This window comes from Calonectris borealis, chromosome 1 (assembly GCF_964195595.1).
Source record: "Calonectris borealis chromosome 1, bCalBor7.hap1.2, whole genome shotgun sequence".
NCBI lineage: Eukaryota > Metazoa > Chordata > Aves > Procellariiformes > Procellariidae > Calonectris > Calonectris borealis.
The window spans coordinates 46,989,119-47,014,834 of NC_134312.1; the positions used below are offsets into that span (position 1 = coordinate 46,989,119).

General features: G+C 36.0%; 1 protein-coding gene across 1 annotated transcript in view; it reads right to left on the minus strand.

Annotated features, from left to right (window-relative positions):
• SLC6A15 (solute carrier family 6 member 15) overlaps positions 1-25,716 on the minus strand; it is a 38,960-nt gene that overhangs the window by 4,237 nt on the left and 9,007 nt on the right. The window contains exons 2-10 of the mRNA XM_075150631.1: positions 23,275-23,752; positions 13,858-14,015; positions 13,253-13,379; positions 11,253-11,434; positions 9,604-9,714; positions 5,767-6,008; positions 5,470-5,662; positions 4,336-4,528; positions 1,393-1,552 (exon numbers count right to left, since the gene is read on the minus strand). Coding sequence (XP_075006732.1) covers positions 1,393-1,552; positions 4,336-4,528; positions 5,470-5,662; positions 5,767-6,008; positions 9,604-9,714; positions 11,253-11,434; positions 13,253-13,379; positions 13,858-14,015; positions 23,275-23,563 — 1,655 coding nt within the window. The 5' untranslated portion in view covers positions 23,564-23,752. The remainder of the gene's footprint in view (positions 1-1,392; positions 1,553-4,335; positions 4,529-5,469; positions 5,663-5,766; positions 6,009-9,603; positions 9,715-11,252; positions 11,435-13,252; positions 13,380-13,857; positions 14,016-23,274; positions 23,753-25,716) is intronic.

The window sequence follows — 25,716 nt, forward strand, 5'->3', positions numbered from 1 at the left end:
ACATACATCAGAAGAAATATTAGGAATACTCCAGAGGGAGGTCCAGGTGCCAATAGGAATGAGAAATTCAGCTGTTAACTTTTCACTATATCCTGTCAGAACTCCTTCTGAAAACATGAATCAACTGCACTCTGATTCAGGAGCAAAGTATTACCATGTTTTAGCTATTCCTAAACACCAGCTTCCTCACAGGTTAAGTTGCTGACTTTTGGCATGTCTACCTCCCTTCACAGTGGAACTCTACCTGACTGGACATTACCAACCTGATACCGCGATCATCTGTTTCATCTTTTGTTTGCATGTGTAAAAACATCTACATGGTGTTTTCACGTCTATGTGATCAATTATAGGATTATATATGTGGCCCAAGTGGGAATTCTCCCTTAATGAGTAAGTAGACCAGGCACTACTTGCGTAGACCAGAAACTATGTCTGGAAACCATAAAATTAAGTTTTCTTATTATAGTTTTATTTCATTATGGCGCGGGACTGGCTGATTACTCAGATCGAACAAGTGAAAATTCAAATTAAAACCCACTCATTCTATGCCAACCTTTGTATATGTAAAGGAATCACAGATGTTTAAATTACTTCAACATGCTAGTATAGCACACTTTGTTTTATCTGTAGATGGCATGAGTTATTTTTGATACAAACTCTTCTATTCCTTAAGTGTGGCACACATTGATCTTGCGTGGTGAACACATTCTGGTGATTTCGGTCATAAGACATAAAAAAATTAGGGGGACTTGATGGTCTTTATTTTCAGCCATCATTGATAGAAGGTCACTTAACTTCATTGTCAACTGTGCTGCCTCCAAGTAAGTTTTGACCCTATTCTTTGCTATCATTTCCTCTATTTCCTCACTCACAACTAATGCAAAGAACAATTAATTGCTACAACATCCCAAACTAAATCTAGTTCATAAACCAAAACTTTCTTATTGTTACTGCCATTAGACTTTGCTTTGTTCCTTTCTCAGGCTGCCTGGAATACTGCCAATCTGGTCAGAATACTCCTCCTCACCTGCTGTTTAGACCATGGTTATTACTTCTTTAAATCTTTCTCTTGCTGTCTTATTTCTATATAAATTCCTCACACCTGCATATCCAGCCTCCTTTCTAACTCTCTAATTTTGCCTCTTTTACTGCATTCTCCTCTCTTTGGATCTGTTGCAATTGCTCTTTGGATTTCACTGCATCACTTCCTGATGCAGTTTGCTCCAAACCTGTTCTTAAAAATAGACTAGATTCACTCCAGATCGACCCACTTTCTACTTACTTGTGTTTATGTGCACATTGCAAATGCTTCGTGCAATATAATTAAAATAGTAGTAATTATTGTAATGAATACTGTTGATATGGACAGGGAGATACATTTCCTTCACTTACTTATCTATTCCATAAATTCGGGTGACTGCAATATTCTCCAGAATGACCACAATAAGCAGGGGCAGAGTAGCTGAGTAGTCATCAAACATCGTCACAAAATAATTTCCAGAGCGCTGCACAAAAATCAGGCCAATAAAAAATGCTACCAAGCAGCAGATGACTGGAATAAAGGACAGAAATGTGAGCTGTAAGTATAATAAAGTTCCACAGACAAAGAGGAAATAAAGAGAGTTCGAAACAGCAAAGATATAAAACACATTATTTCACATAAACAAAGTTGATAATATTTTCCTCTCAATTTTAAGAATATTAGGAATCCTACCTATTCCCTACATAACAGAAAAATTATGAAATTAGAATTACTGGAATTGCCATATTACAGCAGTCCTGATTAAGCAGTAGAGATTAATCACCTGACTATTTCTCATTAAACATTTAACTTAACGTGAATGCAAGGCTAAAATAAACAGAACTGGTAAGCTAAACATCATACATGATGTTACTTGGTCACTAGATCACTTTTTTGGAATTTAGAAGTAAAAAGAACCAAAGTTTCAGACTATGATTCTAAAAAATAAAAAGGCTGAATAGGCTTCCCCTAGATCATTCACAGCATGAACTTCCATTAGAATCTGTCTAAATGAATTTGTGCACTAAGCCACAAAATTTCTGCCCCTTCTTTTGTTTAGGGACAACTGGAAATATGTTTCTTGAATGCTTGATCCTGTATAATGAAACTCAAAATAATTTTTTTCCTACTAAATTCATCAAGAATAGGATTGAATGCTTAAGTAGCCTTAAAATAAGTCAAATTTCAATAAATTGTGAAATCAATTGTATGTTGAGCACAGTAAGACTGATTGTCCCACTTGAAGTGCCCTTTTTTTCCCCCACTGAGAACTTAGGCTAAGGATACACCTAAGCAGTCTAAAATTAGGTGAAATGATCTCAGCTGAAGTATAAAATATCATTACAGAATATACCCATTGTATAAATCCCAGATAATCAATTATTATTGATTAAAGTAGTGAAAGGAAGACAATGACACTTTTTAAAATACTGTGGTATAAGAACATTCACTTTTTTCAACCTTGTAGTAACTTGTTACAATGACTTTAGAGAATAGAAATTTAGAATTAAAGAGATCATTATAAATCGATGGGAACTCCTAACATAAGGTGACAAAACCAGAAGAACACAGATAAAATCTCCCCAAACTGAGTCTCATTAATCACACCGAGTTTTATTACTGACCCTGAGAAAATACTTAGACTATCAGAACCATGCATGTGAATTTAGAAATCCTTGTTATTCTTATGTTCTTCCATTGTGTCTTACCATTACACCCCAAAAATATGCATCTTTAGTTGTAAACTAAGGTTCTGGTAGGTATACTCATCATAACTCAGCACATACACATGCAGACTCCAATTGGGAAATAACTGAACACAAAATAAGTTTAAGCATATGAGTTGGTTTCCCTGAACTCAACAGGGACTGAACTGGAACCATGGTGCAAAAAGCTGCAAATCTGTTCATACTTCTGCAAAAATTGAAGATTTGTGGTTTCTAAGCACAAACTCTAGTGCAGGCATAATCCTTCTTAAATCCCACTGATACTGCATGAAGTATAACCCAGGCATTTCAATTTTACAAATTGATTATAAGTTGTAATCCTTTGAATACAACTGAGTTTAGCAAAAATCATACATGCATAACATTCAAAAAAATTACCAGAGAAAGGCAGTTCTTGAACATTCCTTTATCTCAATAGGTTTTTTTTGTCAAATGCAGTAACAAGGAATTACTGTAAAATGCTCCATTACCCCAGAGTAATGACTATATATCATGGTATTTACATATATACTTAGGGAATACAGCTAATTTCTAAATGTCACACTGGTTATTCAGTAAGAACTTAAGAGCTAATTTAAAAAAAAAACAAAAACAACAGGAACAAAAAAACCCAAACAAACACAAAACCAAAAACCAAACCCCAAGTGCTCAATAGGTTAGGACTGCTGAAAAATCAATTGATTAATCTTTATGAAGAATTTTATTCTTAGATCTAGCAAAGTAAAAAAATACATGTCTTCTGTTAAGTATTACTTATTATCTAAGTACTCAGCAGTCAGGAAAGAGCAGTGCTCTGCTGCATCAGGGGTTAACTCTTAGAAAATATAATATTATTTCCTTCATAGAGTTAGATAATGTTAAAGCAGCTTATTATATTTCTTATTTTCTATCCCTCCTGTCACAGGTATTTATATGAAATCTGAATTTGCATCCCTTGCATCTGCATCTGTCCTGAAGATTTTCAGAAATCTAACTTTCACATTTTATGCTGATGTTCTAGCTCAAAAAGAGGAATTGCTACAAGACAGTGAGAGATACACGAACAGAACAGGCTACACCTCACATAACTTTAGGCATTAAAAACCAAAAAAAACCCAACAAACAGACATCTTGCTTAAGACCTTTTCCACATTCAACAGGGAAAAGTATGTTCCTCTAGAGACTAACTGTACTGAATTTTAACATCATAAACATTTCATCGTAAATTGAAATTCCTTTGGCCTACTTAGGAATAATTTGTAGTAATTTGCAATGTATTTTCATTCTTTCCTTTTGCTTTGTTTCCCTGGCTGGAATGGAAAGTATTCTGGAAGAGCTCAGAAGGACTGACCATACAGAAACTTTTAACAAAAATCCTCCATTAAAACTTAAGTTCTAGGATCCTCCTCCTCTTGTAGCATTCAGGAAAAGGCTTTACTTGCAGATATTAATGTGCCTGTGCATGGAAGTATAGTCTGGAATATAATGATTTACTGCTCTGTAAAATGTCAGCACTGAAAACTTTTATGTCAGAAATCAATACTTCATACTCTCAAAAAAAAATTTTAGCTTACTGCTCTAGTGAGAGAAGAAAGTTTGTCAACTTACCAGTAAGAATTTCCTTCCTGACTTTGAAGGTATCAACAATGGGTGTGATGATGCCTTCAATGGTTCCAAACATACTTCCAAGTCCCAGATTTACCAACATGAGGAAGAACATGACTGACCAGAAGGGAGAAGCAGGGAAGTGGGTCATTGCTTCTGTAAAGGCAATAAAAGCTAAACCAGTTCCTTGAACCGCCTGTCAGTGAGAAAAAATCCACATGTTACTATTCATGGACAGTATTTTTTTTCTGGTGTGACAGTCTGACTTCATGTTCATGCAAATGTCATTGATTAAATCCTGAAGTTGGAGTGGGAAGCTGCTATCTAATATGTGATTCTTCCAAACCTGCAAACTTAGTACTCTCTACTGAAATACTGGATTTGGCTGAGAAGCTGTAAGTTGATTGATATTAACAACACACTTCTTCCTCTCTTTCATTGATAATTTTGCATGAGAGCTATTATACAGGATTGCTACAAAATACACTCTGTTCTCTCCAGTAAGTATATAAAGGACTTCATTTCTATACCCATTTGTTTCAAACTTAAATGGCAGGAATAGTATAGAAACTTTTAATATCTAAGTCACTGATTTGATATTTTAGCTTCAGATACTGCTGCAACTACATAGAGGTCAGTGTTTAAAACTGGAATTCCCTCCGAAAAAGCTAAAAAAAAAATCTCTTCTTTTACAGATCCGGCATACTGTAAGGATTTCAAAACAGGATGATATTCACTAAGCAAGTAGCGTTTATATTTAATAATTGTACCTTAACATTAGAAGACATCAGTTTGAGATGTTGAATAGGTACACCTCTGTTTAGTCTTTGGAAAAATCCTCACGCTCAACTCTTCTAAAAAACAGAACTTTAAAACCTCCTGAGTAGAGCGATATAATGATCAGAATATATTATAAATCAGTGAAGACTATATTAAGACATCGGACCCAAAAGTCGTCTGGTGAGCTGGAATGCGATCCTGCACAGAACCATGTTTTCATTCGGATCTCTAAGAGGTGCACGCTCATAGGTACACTGTACCAATACTCTGTGTAAGTATCCTCCACAGTTTATTTTAGGCTTACAAATACTCATCCGTTCATAACCTCTGTATTTAAGACTTATTTATTACTCTCACCTTATTAAGCTCATCTTCAATTTGACAAGATTTCAGACCAAGAGAATCAAACTCTTCTTCTTTAACTTTCTGAATAATGTCATAAACTAAATTGTAATCTTCTGCTGTAATGCTTGAGAAATTGATATGATGTGGGATCATATCCTGGCTCAGATTGCCTATTTTCAAAAGTTTTAAAATCTTCTCTGAATTTCTGTAAAACACAATAAAACAGAGAATTCAAACTCGATGATCTGTGTTCATTCATAAATGAAATATACCATAAAAATAATAAAAAAAAGAAATGGATATTCATACTGGATAACACATTTTTCATTTATGATATTGGCTTTGAAACCCAGAACTGCAAACACCACCAAAGTTGCCAGCACAGAAGTGAAAAAATTGATGAAGGACACCAGTACAGCATCAAAATGGCAGTTGTTGTCTCTCTTGTTGTAGCTTGAAAAGGCAATGACTCCACCAAATCCAAGCCCTAAGGCAAAGAACACCTGAGTAGCAGCTTCTCTCCAGACCTTGGGCTCCAGCATTATTTCAAGCTGTTTGAAATTAGATATAATATATGTCAGCTATAAAATGCATTTCTGTTATATGAAAAGACAACAGAAAAAAAAACAGGAAGACAACCTACATCACAAAATGCTAATACTCCACTACAACTGTATTTTCATCATGATACAATGAAAGCTGAATGTGACACCTAAAGTTGAGCAAACTTATTGGCCAGAATTTCTATTGATTTTACATGATATAATCCTTAAAAAGAAACAGAGTATGTTCCAAACAATGAGATGCTACTGGAGCTATATGATTATTGAACTAGCAGCTAGTTATACTGTGAAATAAGAGAGAACATCCATCTTTTTTTTCTTCTTTTACAGTATTTACTGTCTTTTTTTTTACAGTACATGTATTATCAGTTGTTAGAATTAAGATTTACTTTGGGATGATCAACCCTCTTACAAATGCAGTAAGTATGTTGCAAGTTGTTTTGTTGTTACGTTTCAAAAAAAAAAAAAGTGACCATGAGATACACATGCTTATATGGAATTCTATTACATGCAAATATGTAAAGCAAAATGCAACATACGAAATAAACACTGGCCACCACAATCTGTATAGTCCACGAGTCAAATGTCCCTTAAGCTAGATGCCTCGAACTTACCCCAAGTTAAATGGGTCATGTATTTGAGGGACAACTAAGCCTTTATCAAAAATTGAACTGTATTGCTCTTTCAGATGACCATACTTCAAGAAATATCTTTGTTAAAGTTATGAGTCATCATCTATCTCAGATCCTTCTAGATACTGAATCATAAAAAAGAAGTACATGTAAAATTTAAACACTAGATTTTCTCAAGTTGATTCACGGCCTCCATTCATTTAACAGTGAAAGACCTTACTTCTGTGAATGTTGCGGGTTTTTTCTGCCTTTTTTTAAACCCTAGGCTTATCGAAAACAGTAAAAAAAGCATCAGCATAGATGCCAGCATCAGAAGACTGATTGTCTTACTCTGATGGGAAAAAAAACGTTTGCTGTTGTTATGATACCATTTTGAAAAATTTTGCAGTTTCCCATAAAGGTATAATATTTATTATAGATAGGTAATAGATACTTTCTTTATTCTTTTACATATAGCTAAAATACAACACATTTGAAAAAAAAAAAGGTGTTTATGACAATAAACTTATTCCTGACTTATAATTTTTGTTGTAATTACAATGCACAAGTAGCTATTGCACATAGTTCAATCTGCCTGTACCACACAGTACATGCTAGAGCTTTTCCACTAGAGGGAGCTCGAGGAATAAACTTAATTTTGCCAAATCTGTAACTGGTTTCAAGTATCAAAACACTTCTCGCTTTCTGCAATATACCATTTGGTATCATCAAAGGTAGTGCGTTCTCAGATACACATTGCCTAGCATTTCAGAATAAACTCGTAATTGATTTGCTATTATAAGATATTTTCTGTGAAATTTTGGGGGCTCTGTGTTTAAGCTTCATACAGTCCTACAGTTTCACTGTAGTAGCTGCCTTCAGTGGGCTTTTCATATACCTTTCTTTAGCTTTTTCATTAAGGTTATTATTTAGAATTCCTGCTTTGTTCATCGACCACGTCAAAGAGAGAAGTTCTCCCCTTCTTCATTAGCCTTGTGCTCTCACACCTGCACCAATGTGTGCCAGTCCTCTGCTGTGCTGACACAACTCTTCTGTGGGAGTGTGTTCATCTGTGGTCAAAATGTGGTCGTTTGCTGAACTAATCAAGGCTGAAAAGATGTTTCACCCTCCCCCCTCATGTTTATCTACCTGGATTATTTTCAACCTAGATCAGTTTAGCAGTTCTTTTTACAGTCTGCCTGCCCAAACGAACTGTTAGCACAATGGAGCGAATGGAAATAACAACAGGTGGGTGAGTCTGAATTCCATTAGATAGTTTCATACAAACCTATAGTCCAAATTAGTGTTCAGAGATTATAATGAAAATACTTTTGAAGGTTTATATTCACATATACTGTATGTGACATATACTGTATGTGACATATAGGCCTCTTAACCTCAAACTTAAGCCACAACTTAAATTTTGAGACACAGAACTGGAAACCAGTAGAAGAAATTAAAAACAATTTTTCTTTCAAGATTGTTTATCTGAACACTTGAAACAACTGTATGATTAAGTTACAACGTAACTATAAAGTAAGCATCAGCTGCAACTTATTTTAGGTCTAATTCACAAAAGATGAAATAGCGAAGAGTGAAGAGGTGTTGGTATTCAAGGGGAGTTTCAGTTTTTACTTTCCCTCGATATCTAGTGGAACTTCTCTAGTTAAAGAAAGGATTAATACTGTGGTTCAGAAACCAAATTATAACTGCAGGAGGTCTGTATTCCATCTCTGCTATAGACTTCCTCTTCGTCACTAAGCATTGCATTCCTCTGTTCCTCAGATTTCCCAAATTTGCCTAAGCAGCCTCCAAGTTCCTGAAGAACCACAACTCTAAAGCGGTGACAGTGAGTGAAGCGGAGCACGACTGTGTATCACAATGCAAGAAATAACAATGTGATAGCTAACAAAGGTCATTTTTATAGGATGACAGTTCTCCACAGACTGGCGAAAACACCTGGAATCAGAACAACTGACAACACCCCTGTCATCTGGCATTAGCCACTATGTGCATTGATTTTAATGATCATCTTACTTAGCTTTCATTTTTGAAACATCAGTCCTGTTCTGCTCAACTGTATTATAAAATGCACTTGTTGGAAAGTCCATTTCATAATACAATAATACAACATGAAGCCCAGCATTACGCATGCTGGAGCAAGTATGGCTCTGACTACTCAAACATGCTGTTCCTGTAGTATATATACAGTTACAAGCATTTGAGATGGGTGTGGATAGAATTCAGATCTTCAGGCTAAACAATGATTTATAACATCCCTTCTCACCTTCATAGTTATAAAATCTGAAGTTCTGTAAGACACATACCCAGTAAAAATGTTGACAGTAAAAAATGTTTGCTGAGACCTGCAGCTATCTTGGCACGATAACCATACGGAACGTGGTAAGGAAAGCTGAGTGAGTACTTGCACTACTTCTACAAGATAAGCAGAGCATTAAAGACAGGTCTCCTGTACTTTTGGGCTACTACGCTAACAGCACTGATTTATTTCTAAAAAGGGACAAATTTGTCGCCTTTCAAAAGGGACAAGTTAATTATGTAAATCCATGACAGCATTCCAGGTAAGGCATTTCACTGTGACATCGCAGAACTAGGCATTTCAATCCTAGAGAATGGCAAGATTTAAGATTGACTTCTCTTTTCAGCGTTTGGAGCTTTCTAAACATCCTAAATCCTGGAAATAACACTTTCAGTTGCTTAGCTCTGTAAAGGCATCTGACTCTGTGAACTTGTCACTTAAGGGAGGTAACTACTCAGACCCTTGGAACACTTACAGCCTTTGGACCTTAGGGCTTGATATTGTGCCAAGGTCAAGAACAATTTTGCAATTTAACCAAACAGGAAAATGGTCAAATGTTCTATGAAGACAATAAGCTTAGATGAGAGCATTCATAAATGGTCAAATTGCCACTGAAACTTTAATGCACTGCAAACAGAAATTAAGCACATACCTTAGGTGTGAACATGTGACGAATTCCATCCACTGACCCATTAAGGAGCAGTCCTCTGATCAGAAAGCATAGAAGTACCACATAAGGAAAAAGGGAACTAAAATACATGATCTGAAAAACATTAAAAAGAAATTTAACATGACATCCACGGACTTTATTTTCAATAGCTTAATTTGTTACTCAGTATATGACTGAATTGATAATCATACGCTCTAAGAAGTATGCAGAATACTTCCCATTCCCCTTGTCTCTGCAGAAGAAAGCAAAATCACATGACTGTAAAACAAATTCTGTACTGTATTAAAATAATACTGTTGCCATTGTGTTGACTAACTGATAACAAACTGCTGAGCTTCCAGGGAAATTCAGTATGAATGCAACAAGATGACGACGAGAAGGACAGAAGTAGACTGTTTTAGAAATGCTTCACTTTACAAATGCACTTTGATTCAAGTACGTAGTATGGTGAAGATATGCAGCATGAACAGAAACTCATTCTGTCTTCAGAAGGAGAGAAGATAGAGTCCGTGGAAAGTACATAACCAGTGGATTCAAACCACTAAGTAATTCTTACTGCCAAAACAAAAGAAAAGCTGGGGATATTCTCTGATCTACAGAAACGATTTAAGGTTTGAGTCATAAAAACTAGAAAGCAATATTGCACTGACGACTGGACAAACAAAATGCCATAGAGCTGTCGGAATCCTGAAGCGCAACGCTGCGCAGCTCTCCATGCTGAAGCAGCATGCATTTGTGAAGCTCAACACTTTTGGGTTTCTGTATCACTTGAACACTTGTATAACAGAATACCTTTCTGACACACTGATTGACTCATTTATCTAATACAAAGAGTAAATAAAAAATTAGTAGTCAAATACAATCTTTCATTCTCCATCATGAATGAAAACAACTCTATTCTGTGCTTTAAAGTTTAGTAAAGTGATTCTCTCGCTGAACTTGCTAGTTGTTTCTTTAACTGAAATACACTAAAGAGGTCACAGAAATTTCCACCTCAGTGCCAAACTTGTTAATCGCAAAGGATTTTGCTATTAGAACAGATTATTTTTCATCTGAAAGTCCCATTGAGATCAACAGAGCTAGCTGGCTGCGTCAAAAGGAAAGAAGACAAGGTGATAGACTCAGATGCGAAGGGATGGTTAGTCATTAGTCAAAAGAAACAATCCAGAATCCTGAAAAGCAACGGTGTTAATGACAGAAGCATGGATACCAATGACAGTAACAATAAAAAGCAAAATGCCAAGGAATTTTAAGGACCTGAGTGCACTGCAATCATACTGTGAGCATACATGGAAACCTAATTCCTTAGACATTGAGAAAGACGCAGACTTATGCTGCATTAACAATTCAACAAAGCTGAGGTGGAGTTACTTGGAACACTTATGTTGATGAGAACAGAAATGATGCTTCTTCAGATCTCCATTCCCACTAAATTACTACAGTTCCCACTAAAATTACTGCAATTTTAATGCTTAACTACTAACATTCCTCTACTTGAGATTATACAAATACTGGGGTGAGTCACAGCTTCTAACCTGCTCCTACAGATTTCTTGAGAGGGTGTGGTGAACAAAAGCCACGTGAAATGTTTCAAAGTAAAACACTGTCATTTAGGTAAACAGTATACTCACTTTGCCTGAAGACTGAATGCCTTTGATCATGGCTAGGCATACCATGACCCAGGCAGCCAGCAAGCAGATAGTCATCTTCCAATTTAAACCCCCGCTCTCTGACAGAGAGCTGGAAATATTCAGCGCTTCTCTGTACCAGTAATAGGTGGTTGCAGAACTTTTTTCACACTCTGGCTCCACAACTGTCAAGAGATGTTAGCAAGTAAAGAATGGGTTCAGGACAGAAGTATTTCCGCAGCATTTCATAACAATGTTCTACCAATTCCCAATATTTGCAATTGTGCTGATATCATTTACTGAGAAACTAAACTCACAAAGAGTCTTAAGACATTCGCTAAAAGAAAAAGTGATGGCTATCGGTGAAAGGTTCTTGAAAAATCTTTGTAAAATAACCTTTTGGGATAATGTATTCCTCTGCATATGGTCAATCCGAATCCTAGGCAAAATTTAATTTTCACTTAAGTACTAAATAGTAGGCAGGTCTAGATGAAGACATACATTTCTAGATGAAGACATACATTTCATACACATAAGATTAGATTACCTACATATGATGCATATGATACATATGATATGACTTACATACTATGAAAAGTATCCCTCTGAAATGGAACACTGAATTATATTAATTTTGAAAATATATGGAAAACAAACCCTCAATTGTGTCTGCTTTGATGTGACACTCAAATCAACAGGCACTTAATTACTATTACAAATTATAAAATAACATAATGATACCAAAGTGATGAGAAAAGGAAAAAATGGCTCCTACACAGCTATGTTAAATGAAAGTTGCTATGTGTATTGCAGAAGTGATTTTTTGGTTATACTGTAATTCTGCTTTACTCACATTACCGAACAGTTTAAGAAATTTTGTGTATCTAGACGTATAACACATATAAATAGAAAGAATTCTTCAAAGAAAACGGTGTACTTAACTTTTTTATTAATTATCTATATCTGACAATCAATCTCTAAGCTAGGTCCTGAGTGAAGGTTAATTAATGAAAAGAAGGGAAAAATACACTAATTTTAAGAAACCTAACACAGGTGTCAGATCGTCACTGAAATAAACTGTCAAAAATGATGGGATGATATCAAATATAATAGTTTTCTGTGTTTAAGCTTAGTTCAGATGACCTCTGCTGAAGTTAGGCTGACACACTATATCTTAATATTTAGGCAGGATGTGAGTATGTAAACAGACAAACACCCTGGCTCGATTAATGGACAATAGCTTGTGGAATACAGCCAATTTGACTGTGTGCCAACATTCACAAGTACTGGTCACTTTAAACAACTGAAGCAAGCAACTCTGGTAAAGACACTATAAAAACGTTGTACAACTTTTCCAATGTCCCTGGTTATGTTATTTATTAAAGGGGTAAAAAACCACAAAAGGTAATTAAAGAAAATTTAAGATCTGAAATAAAAAGAAATGAAAAGAAGTATTTCATATTTCAAGGGCAAGGATCCATCTCATTATAGCAACAAACCAATGACCAAGTATCTAGTTTCTATTGGTTTACAAAGCAAACAATGCTTTTATCACATGCATTTCATTGTTCTTTACAGTTCTCCATTTTCTGCTTTGTTAGTAATGCAACACTTTTTGCTTTGTCGCCAGGCAGTATCCTACTAATTGAAACGTAGAAATACCTTTCTTCCACCATTGTTTTTCACCAAATAAGTATAAAAAGCACTATCAAAATCAGAAAAAAAAAAATCAGTTTTTTCTGCAACACACTAAATAGCACTCTCCTAATCTCATTACTCTTTAAAATGCTGTTCACAGTGATGTTCCTTTCCAAATATAGTATATTTATCTTTGATTAGGTTTCTTTATTGTATTTTTTCCAAGTAATGTGACATCTTATTAAGATGCAAAACCAGCTTTGCATATAACACTTTTTCCCACAAATACATCTTTGAATTGCATTTTTTCTCCTTTTTGTTTTATATACTTTATATGATTTCTAAGAACATTAATATAGACTTACAGGTATGAGATGTATTTTTAACTAAAGGACACTGGTCCCATGGTAATGGATGCTGAAAAGACTGGGAAAAGTAAAACAGACTCCATCCAATAATGACATTGTAGTACAGGGCCACAAAGAAACATACCTATAAAAAAAAAGATTAAAAAGTTACATTTATTAACTACATTTGTAAATTGAAAAAAAAAAAAATCCCTACTGAACTTCTGCATATTTCTGCATAGCAGCCACTGAACCTAATTTTAACTAAAATAAGTCAGAATAAGAACTGAATGGCTTGCCCCATTAAAGTACCTGGCATTTTCTAAATTTTCACTTTTCTCTGTATTTATCATGTAACACCTATATTTTTACAGGCTTTTTTCCTCCAGAAGACTACTCTGTTCCCTAGTTCCTTATTTCAAAAGAATCACAAAATACAAGTTGACTGGTTTTACAGACAATTCTATGTCAACATTTTTTAACGTACTAATTTAATATCTTCCAAAACAGCGTAAACTGACCTTGAAGCCCAGCTACAAATCAGTGGCCTTTCCTGCAGCAAAAGAAGAAAGTCTAAATCATACAGACTGAAAGGAAATCACAAATTAATGTTAAAAACTTACTACGCAGCTTGCAAATCCAATTCCTCCAAGTTTAGGGCTGATATAATTCCACACACCAATACTCCCTCGGCGGATCCTCTGCCCCACGGCAAGCTCCAAGAAAAAGAGTGGAATCCCTATTATCAGTAGCAAGATTAAGTATGGCACAAGATAGGCACCTATGAAAGGAACAAAGTATAAATCAGAGGGAGAGGAAGAGGAGTCAGAACTTTACACAACAAATGCGAAACCTTCTAATAGCTTCAAGTTTAAATTAGTGTCATTCACTGCAAAGCTTTTTTGATCACATGCAAAGAGTAATTTTACCTGAATCTTGGCCATACATCTTGTAAGATATAAAAAACCCAGAGACATCAAATTTTTAAAGCACTGTAACATTTTAAGGCAAAACTTACTGAAAATGAGTTATTATCTAATCTAGTTGTTCACTTGTGTGAAATTTTGGGCTTTTGATCAAACTTTTTAGAAATACAGTGATGCAATCAGGAGCTGAATCAACGTTTCTTAAAAAACACCACACCTTGACTTGTCACAGAGCAGCAAGACTGAATTTATAAAGGAAATACAGAAAATACTGTGCATACAACATTCTGAATTTCATCCAATCTTAAGCGGTTTCAGAAGACCATACTGTTGATTTCTCCGTGAGCACCTCAGATGCTCAGAAAGGGGATTTCACAATGTACAGAATAATGATTCTATCCAGCTAAGCAAGAAAACTGTATCAGACCATTTCTACCAGGCTCCAGACAGAGACTAGAGACATGAGGTGGAAATGAAACGGAGTATTTTAGATCCAGATCTTGCAGTGTTCACAAACTCTCGTTGAAGACATATTTGAAACTGCAACTGTTACTTCACCTTTAGACATATATATGTAAAACAATTCCTTTTTTCAAGGTCTAGTTCCCAGGAAGTGGTCATATACAATTCTAACTTCAGGATGTATCTCCATTTATTTTAGTCAAACTAATTGCAAGCAAATACATCCATACACTAAGTGCACTGACAAGCTCAGAGCCTAACTTCCTCCCTGCTCTTGAGGAGTATTTAGTACTAGAGCTAACAAAACATTTAGGCATCAGCAATTAGCAACGTGGCACCTAATTTTCAAATGCATGGCTCTTACGCTGCAATATAGAGTATCTGTGCTGACCACCTAACTAAAAGGGCTTAGGACTTTCGATTGCAACCACTGTAAGGCTAAAGAAAAGCACTTGAGAGATGCAGACTGTGGCATGTTGGAGCAAGCTACAAAGCAAAGATCTGAAGACCTCAGAAGCTCAGACTAAGAGCTATTAAGTTGTCTGATCAGTCTATTCATCTCTGTGATGAGAGGGAAGCTGAGCAAAGTTCAGAAACCAATTTGGGATTTATCCTCAACTCCAGTTAAGTCCTACTTTAAGTTTCTTCATCCAGCGTCAACTTTCTAGGGCTTTTTTAGGAGTCTATCAAAATACACTGCCATTTGCATATCCTTAGTAGGTAGCTTATCTCATGGAATACTGTTTATTTTAGAAAAGTTACACTTTCCTAAGCTGTGCAGGAGGCCTCAGATTTTCTGGTACCATCCACTCCTATTTAGGTCCACTTACTATTTTGCTCTTCATGAAATACGCACAAGTTGGACATCACCTTCCATTATAAAGATCTTACAAAGATTCTAAGCATGGAGTAATTACAGTCTTGAGTCTAAGAAAAGTAAGAAAAAAGACAGAAGAAAGAAAATCTTAGAAAAACTACTGGTGGACCAGACAAAGAATATTGATCTTATTTACCTCACAGTCTATAGGCTATTGTTAGCAATGAAATAGCTCCTTGTGTTTCATTTTCATGACATGATAATATAATACGCAATGATATTTTTTGAGCAGCATTTGGTCAAAACCTATGCCGGCTCTGAACAATGTACTGGTTTTTATGTTACAATACTCCCTCATAGAGCCAAACATCATGGTCTATCTACCCATTTCAGCACAGTATAGACTTCAGTATTATTTCTACTGAGGTAGCAGCTACATTCCCAGTCAGTACTTTGGTGTCTCTTGTGGTTCATCCCGTACGTGCGCATAACAGAAAGAATGCAAAGGACTGACTTTCTACTATGAAAAGAGAGACGTCAGAGACAGAAGGAAATAAACATGAGGAAAACTGAGGAACAGAGTAACAACCACATTCCAAAATGAGGGGGACTATCTGTCTTAAGAATATGTAAGACAAATAATACCATTAAATACCCTTGATTTATCATCAACATTCTCTCAAAATTTCTGCGAGACAGAAGTATACTGTTAATTCATACCACAAATGAGAAGCTTTGGCATCACTATCTTTAAAAATTTGGTCATACAATTAATTGAAAGCCAACAGTACATAGTTTTTTAAATAGTGTAACACTACTGTAAATGATACCTGAGGTCTTAATTAGACAGGTGTTGCATAGCTGAGCAGAGACAAGCCTAAACAGCTCAAAAACATTGGGGCCTAAGTGACTTACCCTGTATCCCACTGGATGACTCTACTAGAGCAGGAACTGAACCCAGCTCTTCAGTGTCCCAGTCCACAACCTTAACCACAAGGCTGCAAAGTTAAGCACATGTTTAAAGACTGGGCAGACGTGGGTGGTTTATGGTGCAGATTCAATGTAAGTTGAAAGATTTATCAGTCAGATTCAACTAAATGAGTTAAATAAATGTGGTGTTAAATCCACATTACATTATACACGACACAACCCTGTAAGTCAGTGTGGGTAGCCAGCAGGCTTCATCTCTATGCCGCAGGGCTTGTGCAGAGCACCTGAAGCGCTGGTCTTCTGACCACTCAAACCTGCTGAGCTCCCTTCTGATCTTGTGCCCCCCCCAAAAGAAGGACATAATGGAAAATAGTGCACATATGAGTTTCAGTGCGATGTAGTTTGGACATTGCTGGATTATACAACTGTGTACCACAGCTGCAAAGGGCTTCTGTGCCCTATAGTCAACGTGAAATCACAGCATCTCTGGACAAGTATTTTATTTCAGCCTTCCCTTGAAGCTAGACTTACTTCAAAGAACTGTAATACATCTTCACTTCATCATGAAACAGAATCACTATGGAAACAGCTCAGCGTGTCTCTTATTTGCCAGTGCATGGGTCCTTGGAGTTACAATATTGCATAAGGATCATTTTTATTTGAATTAGAACCATAAACTATACATCCTGGCCTTGAACAGCATCCTACAATTAGTTATATTGTCTGCTAGATCTGCCAGCTAAGCAGCCTTCTGAATATTACCATTCTGTGTGGTTCAGGATCCCCAGGTCTCCTTTCTCCATTTCCAAAATTATTCTACTGTAAAGTCACTTTTTTGCATATTTTGGCCTTAAAGACTGGCTTTCATATTAAAAAATTCATCTCAACGTCATAAGGAAAAAAAAAATCTAAAAAAAAACCCCTCATCCTTCTTCACTAGAATGAATGACAAAGATACAAAAGATTTCAGGAACTGGTGAGTGTTAATACTGTGCACAGCACTGCTTTGATTTTTTAATTTTTTTATTTAACCAAGCACCATAATGAGATAACTGGTAAATTGTGTCTTTTGATATTACAATGTGTACTACATTTGGCAACATTATTGATAGAAATGGAATATTAACTTTGGTTTTGATTTAAGTTCTTATAAATAACATAAAATGACACGATTAAAGAGTTGGAAAATAGTTTCAGAAGCAATAATGCAAGACAACATAACTATTACCATCTTGATACTACAGAAGAACTTTTCTTCTCCTAGCCATTTTTGATGTAACCTGAAAAATCTAGTCACTTTCCAGATTTGTTTCAACTGCTTCTGTGCTAGTTTTTAATTACGTGTCTAGTGCCTGATTTAACTCTTATTCAATGAAGGTGAGCTTTAACAGTGTCTTGAGGAGACATCCTGGTTCTTATAGCTTACTGGACACTTTACTAATAGAAAGCTAGTGAGAAACTGATATTCAGATGATGATCATCTTATTTTTAATGGCGAATGTTAAAATTTTCAAAGTTATGACCAGTGGGCAACAAAACACTTTAGGTTTACAGTCTACTAAGCTCCTATAAGTGAAATTATTTACCAGTGCAAAATACAAACTGGAAAACTCTGACAAAAGGTTTTATGTTTTATCTGTAGGTTTGTAGTCTATCCTACTGACAGGATAGTCTTCCTGTCACTAGTCTTTCACAGTTTAAATATGTTCAGGTGTGCCTATTTACAAAACTGTGCTTAAAGGATGAAAATCCCCTTAGCCAATAAGCTTTAATGAAGAATTACACTTGCAAAATAAAATTAAGATGTTTTCAGCACACTGAAGTACGACTAAATTTCGAGTCTGATAATACAGTTTAAATCAGAACTTACAAAATAATATTGAAGTCATCAGTGAATTCAAGGCACTGATTATACATTATTGATCAGAAGCTAAATAATGAAGTCACGGAATCCATACTCAATTTTGGAATACAAGGGAATACTTGCTTTGCTCCCATTCTGCTTGTATTAGACAATCAGACTGTAGCTTCTAATGACTACCGAGTCTTTAACAGTTTACATACTATTTCCTCAGCACTTCTCAGCAATAGCTGCTTTGCTTTTTATAAGACCACAGAATTTAACTGTTCAATCTGCTGGTATTTCAGTATAAAATCCAGACTACTTAACTGTAAAAACTCATCATGTGACTCTACCCATGTCAATCTTTTCAAAACATAATGGCAAGATAATCTGCTACAGATTTCCCTATGCTGCTCACAGCTTTTATCTGTTTATCATCGTTTACTATTTCTTTTGACTTTTTATATCACAGAGATATTAAAAAGACTGACCTTAAAAAAAATCAGGAAAATTAAGTTATTGCTCATGAAAATTCAACACAAAATCTTTGGGTGTGCAGTACTTCGTAGACTCCCAATAACACCTGCAACACTAGAAGCGCCTCTTAAATAACTATGTTCAATTGTCTTCATAATAGAACTCACTCACATATCACTTATTCTAGCAGAACAGCTAATTTAGTTTGCTTTTGTTACTTCTAATATGTGAAAGTACCAATTCACTTCTGCTAATCCTAAGGGAAAACGACAACCAAACAGAATAAACTTTAAATATTTCCTTTGTTTGAAAAAAGTGAAAGGTGTGCAACCTATTCACCAGATGACAACAGCAGTAAGCAGCAGGAAAATATAGGTCTAGTTTGTCACTATTTATTAGCCTCATGGCAAGACTGGGTAGACCCAAGTGGTTTATTTTTAAGGCTCACTATCAATCATAGGAAGCTGAGGCAGCTTTGAACCTATCACATGCTAACATAGGTTATGAAATTGTTATATAGGAACTGTGCCTATCTGAAAAAACACACATATTTGTCTTCATATAGTAAAGGAGTAATAAACTGTATAGTGTAAAAATGATAAATACAAAAAACCTTTAAAGCTAAGTTAGAGTATACCCAGCTCCAATGCAAATCACCTTTGTGAGGCATCAAGGAAGAAACAGCTTTTTTATCTGTTAGGCTGCAAAGAGTGGAAGAGGTGCCTTAAGTGCCAGATGGGGACTGGGCAATGCCTGCCAGGGAGAATGGGGACCTGTGGTCAGGACAGAGGTGAAGAAGGCAGAGACATCTATAGTCAGTTCCTCAAAACCTTACTGAACACCTTCAACTTTTTTGTGGGAAAGAGTCAAGTGCGAAAGCCACAAAGAGCTACCAGTCTAGCTGTAACTTAAACGAGCATAAAAAACACAAGATCTTACTCTAAATATTTATGAGCTCATATGAATTAAAGCAACAGGAAAAACTGTTAAAAGGATCACAAGAAAGAAAATGAAGGCAGTTGTTTTGGTGGACCAGACCTGGAAATAGGAAAGATACCTACGGACATCCAAGTATCAGTGCAGTGCAGTGATACACAAGTTACCTTTAAAGATGGTACCGCAGATAGCTCACTGAAGCAGTACAGAGCTCTGAAGTCAGGAGTGTTGGCATACCACAGGCCATAGCCATAAACAAACCCAATCTCCCTAGAAAACAGGGCGGTAAACACCCAATTTTCTCTCCACAAAACCCTCTAATAATATACATCTATTTGGGCTAAATTTCTGTGTCTTTTCTGTGTTTATTTTGTTGCTTTTGTTGTTTATGTCACAGAAGTTTAAAAAAAAAAGACAAAATTGAAGATTACTACATGGTTAGGATTTGCCTTTTCTTTTACTGATGGCTTTGGAACACCAAATGCTGGAAGAAACCTGTGAAGGAAACTAATGAGTAGCTATGGTTTTTTACTTCTTTTTGGTTTAAACTTGGAGTAGATTTATTGGTCTACCATTTTTCAATATACTCCCCTCGCCTGATGGTATTTGCCAGATGTTGCTTAAATATAGGGAAGAAAATGAAAAATGTTTGGACAAGACTGTCCTGGTTTCGGCTGGGATGGAGTTGATTTTCTTCCTATTAACTGGTATAGTGCTATGTTTTGGATGTAGTATGAGAATAATGTTGATAACACACTAATGTTTTAGTTGTTGCTAAGTAATGTTTACGCTAGTCAAGGACTTTTCATCTTCCCATGCCCTGCCAGGTGTGCGGGGGGCTGGGAGGGCGCATGGCCAGGACGGCTGGCCCAGCTGGCCAATGGGCTATTCCATCCCATATGACGTCATGCTCAGCATATAAGGCTGGGCGAAGAAGAAGAAGGGGGGGACGTTCAGAGTGATGCTATTTGTTTTCCCAAGTAACCGTTATGCGTGATGGAGCCCTGCTTTCCTGGGGATGGCTGAACACCTGCCTGCCGATGGGAAGTGGTGAATGAATTCCTTGTTTTGCTTTGCTTGCACGCACGGCTTTTGCTTTCCCTATTAAACTGTCTTTATCTCAACCCACGAGTCTTCTCACTTTTACCCTTCTGATTCTCTCCCCCATCCCACCTGGGGGGAGTGAACGAGCAGCTGGGTGGTGCTCAGTGGCCGGCTGGGGTTAAACCACGACAAAGACTAAAGGTGGAGACCTAGCCAATATACTCCACTGAAACACTTCTAACGAAAATCCACAGAAAGACTGTTTACCTTATACTCAGAGACTTCAACGGGTATTTATAGTAAAGCTTTCTCAGCAAAAGACTACAGAACAATTCTGACACTGATATTTAGAATGAGTTGCATAAAAACACTCTAATTTTACCTTGAATAAAACATATATGAAATAGTATGTGTAGCAGAAAACTGGAACCTCATGTAAAATGCGTGTAGATTTTTTTACCATGCGTTTAAACTTGTCCTTCCCTCCCTTCCCCTATTCTTTTACGCACTTGTGAGAATTATCTGTCCACCTGCACACACATATACAGGCACCAATGTACTTTACATGTTTCAATGTTTTTTGTCACCTTCTCCATCTTTCATTATGGTTAACTTGAAAACCAATAAAGCTTTAGCTCTAATGATCACTTGCTTTTCTCTGTTGTTCTGAAGGTTGCAATTCACTAAAATGGTGCAAAATTACTGTTAAAAGCTGAATACATCCTTGTCTCAGCCATGTGCAGAAAGCATGTCTCCACAGACTATGTTATATATCCAAGTTCCTCCAATCACAGCACAGAGGAAAACATTTAATATCAACCTGAAATGACTCCGTATTTATTTTTTCAAGTTTGATTAATGAAGTGCCATAATCCCTGAAGGTTGGGTATTTTTTTTCTAAAATGTGAAATTATTAAGTACTTTAATACATTTATAATTGATCTGAATTAAATTTACACTCACTGGCAGAGTAAAAGTGCCCGACAGTATGTATCCACCAGCCTAAGGAATATACCAACAGATCTTTTCTGTTGGTTCGAAGGACAATCCAATAGGCTTGCAAAATTAGTAACTAAGTATATTAAACACAGACTTTCAAAAGGGACACAACTACACAAAACGAACCGCTGTAATGCATTATCCTTGAGACTACATTTTGACACCATACTTAGGATGAAATGATACAGAATATAAACATTTTAATAGCTACATCTTTAACTACAAATCATTTTGTTTTAAAAATTGTTCATTAACAAATGTATTAATGTTTTCAACTAGTAGTGATACGTGATCAATTCTATACTGTGTCTAGTAGACTAGGTAAGATTGCCATCCACTGAAAAGCTATGTTTTTTGAGAAATTACATTCAATGTGTTTTCTCAGTCAGTACCAGTTACAGATGAAGAAATCTTCAGATTCCACAGAAAACATTAAATCAACCATTTAATGACTTTCTCTCCAGAATAAAGGAGAAAAAAAAAGTAAGCTAAATGAGAGTGGAAAAAAAATCTTATAATTAGATATAAAAGAATTTAGACTTCATCCTGGAGATGGACTATTTGAAAGTGTAAACTCCCATTTTTACTGCTTGAACTGAATGAGAGAAAACAAATAAAGTACAAAATTGTACTCTGATTGTATTCTAGGCTCATTTCTACACTCCTCAATTACATCAGTTTTATGATTCAACTTTTAAAATCCAGCATGAATAAAATGTCGTTCTTTATTTTCTATTCTGTACTAAAGATTTATTTTTTCTATACTAAAAAGTGACAGGTTTTTTTGAATTCAGCTAAGTAATTAGCTACAATAGGATGTGCATGAATGTAGTATAGTAGGGTACAGTATAACATAGGATAAAACACTAATCCTGCATTCATAAAGGAAGGTCTCCAGCCTCATACTACATTCAAGACCATAGATGGACAGCTAACAAATAAACAGCTTGATGTTACTGTTCTAAGTGAAAGGTAACTTGTTATTTAGGAAAATAGTTAACAATATAACAGCACAAAACAGTTTTATTCCCTTAATGTAAATGTTATGATTTAAATTATTCATTATCAGTAAATAAATCCCTTTCACTCCTACAGTATTTTGTTGTTCTTGCAGAAAGCAAATTATGATGAAATGCCTTAGGAGCTGAAGGCAATTAAAAAGTAAAGGTGTGAAGCTTAGTACCGCTAAATACTAAAGACTGAATACTGCTTTGGTCTTCAAAGTGGATGCAGATTTAATGCCTTGATTTATTATCCAAGTACTATAAAGAACACTTTAGCACAACAATAATTAGGGCCTAAATAATGCAACCCCTCCATAAAGATGTGTTTTGCTTAACCACTGGTTTGACCACTAGTTAAGGTCGTATCAAGGACTTTCTCCCCTAAAATGAGGAAATGGAACCTTAGAAGAATCTGCTACTTACTTCAACTGATGTGTCTCTCTAAATAAAGAGAATATGGGTTTTTCCTCATAGGCTCTGGCAGAAATTAAAAGAAAAACCTGACATGCTGGAGCAGGTTTTACTGTGGGTATCTCTGCTAACCTTGAAATCTGAAAGGTTAGCTTCATCACTTAGCTATCACTAGCTATCACAAGACTTACCTCCACCATTTTTCTGACACAGATATGGGAATCGCCACACATTCCCCAATCCCACAGAAAATCCAACTTGTGCCAGAATATATTGAAGCTTGCTGTTCCAAGCAGGTCTTTCATCTTCTACATCTGAGCCTTCTTCAACATCCACATCTTTTTCTTCTTGATCATCAACCATAAGTTCACTTTTCTTAAAGGCATCATCTGAAGAGTCTTCATTAGAGAGAAGGTCCTTAACTGACTCAATGACCTCATCATCCAGTTCTCTTTTCACTACCTTGCTGTTCTTAGGCATTTGTAATATGAGAAAAACAGTAAGGAAGTCAAGTTCAGCTGAGACAGATGGACAAGTGCTGAAGAAAGCTCTCTTTCTGCTTGGCCAAAAATATTGAAGAAATAGACTGAAGATGGTGCCTGATGAGTCCTTGATACCAGGAAATCAAGAGTAAGAACTGCTTCTGAACGTTTGTTCTACTGAAAGTATCTGTGAAAAACATAAAAAAGAATATTATACTACTATGCAGCAGAAACTTAATTTAGAGATCATATGCTTTGGTTTACCCATTTCTGCTTATCTCAATGATTTGACAAAAGGAGAAAAAAAGAAGAAAGGGATGTTAAATCACTTCCAAATTATAGGAATTAAGTCCACTTTTTGGTCTTAAATATTTATGTAGAATACATTTCATTCATTTGCTGACAGTTTTTTTTTGTTTTGGTTTTTTATTTCCTAAAGATTGATAGGTTAATTGCTCATATTTTGACAGCATAACAAGATTCTTCTTAGCAGGCATAATGGGGTATGCACTTTACATAAAATTTAGGAGCCCAATTCCATTACTTCCTGATTTAACAGCTGTACATGAATTTATTAAAACTATATTTTAAACAAAGTAGATTAAGTTTTTCAGACCATTTCTGAAAGTCATGCAGCAATTAAGATTTTGAAATATAGGATCCACCTAGTGCTTCCAAAGCAAGGGTGACTTATTTTCCTGTATCCTTCATCAATGAATATATAATCACAATCATTTTTTCAAAGGAGAGATGCTCATCTCTTACGAGCTTTGATGCTTTAGATAGTTTCTTAGAAACAGGAAATAATTAAACATACCTGAAACATCTGAAAAGCTGTAACCAAATACATTTTAAAAGCCTGCTGTTTCAAACGTGTATGTACAGACACAAAAATGCCTCCATTTGAATACGTGTTTTTCTTTTAAGACAATGAATCATTTAAAAAGATGGATCAACTTGCTTGCAGCTGCCATACTGAAGATAACCATAAGATTTTGGGGAGGAATGTTTTTTGAGAAATTCTTCACTAATCACATGGGACAAAACTAGTATGTGCAAACCCATCTGCACAATTAAGAGTCTCAAAAGGGATGTAGATTATGTGTTCAGCTTCATGAAAACCCTAAAGAGGGAACACACAAGGAGTCTAATCAAGAATTGCTAACTGACGAGAATCAGAAATTACTCCAGGATACACGAGACCCTTCAGCTTTTGATTATGGACTTGCTGCAACATCTGGTCCATAGGATGAAGGCTGTATCATTCTGATGAACTCGCATGTAGCCGAGAACTGCACGGTATTACTGGACTGTGAGCACAATAATTGAGAGATCAAGCACCTCATGGCTGTGTCAGTGACAGACCAGAAGGCAAGACGTTAAAGCCACTGGAATCCAGCCCACAGCTTATCAAGATGAGACTCCACAACAACAGAACTAAAACCTCTGTCACTACAAGTACTATCACCAGCCTTGTGGCTGACAGGACAATTACCTTTTTCAATAGTTTCCAAGGATTTGGAAGTTGAACTTCACTCCAGTTGCCTACTAAGCTCCATTCTAACCTCTTTCCATTCATTCCCTAGACTCCCGTCACTGCCTTCTCACTTTTCCTCTCCCTCCTGTTACTGCCTCCTCTCAGCAACTCCAGCTCTGGCAGTCAGCCCAAATTTTTTAAGCACGGTAGAGCCTACTGGCTGTGATCTGCTTCGTGCTCACCACTGACACTGGAAGGGTCCAGGGTCCTATAAAACTTCCTTCTGGCATGTGGTGGAACTAGTATCAGACCTTGTTTGTCTGATACCAGTTCTTATTAAAAAAAAAAGTATATGAGCTATACACAGAACAATATAATGGGGAGAGTTGTTAAGACAACAGAGAAATCCTAGTATTGTATCCTGTATATCTGGGCTAAATGAATCTCTGCTGAGGCCTCTTTCTATCTGTTTTGTCTTTTAGGTTGTAAACTCTTCAAAGGACTACATACTCTCCTACTCCATATATGGTTCAGTAGCTCTTAGTTATGACTGAGATATCTAGGTAGAACCAGAATGCAAACACCAATAATACATTAAGTTGAAGCATTTAAGCAGTCCTAATGGAGCTTTGGGACTATAAGCCACAGCATCTGGTACTTCAACCACTACTTTT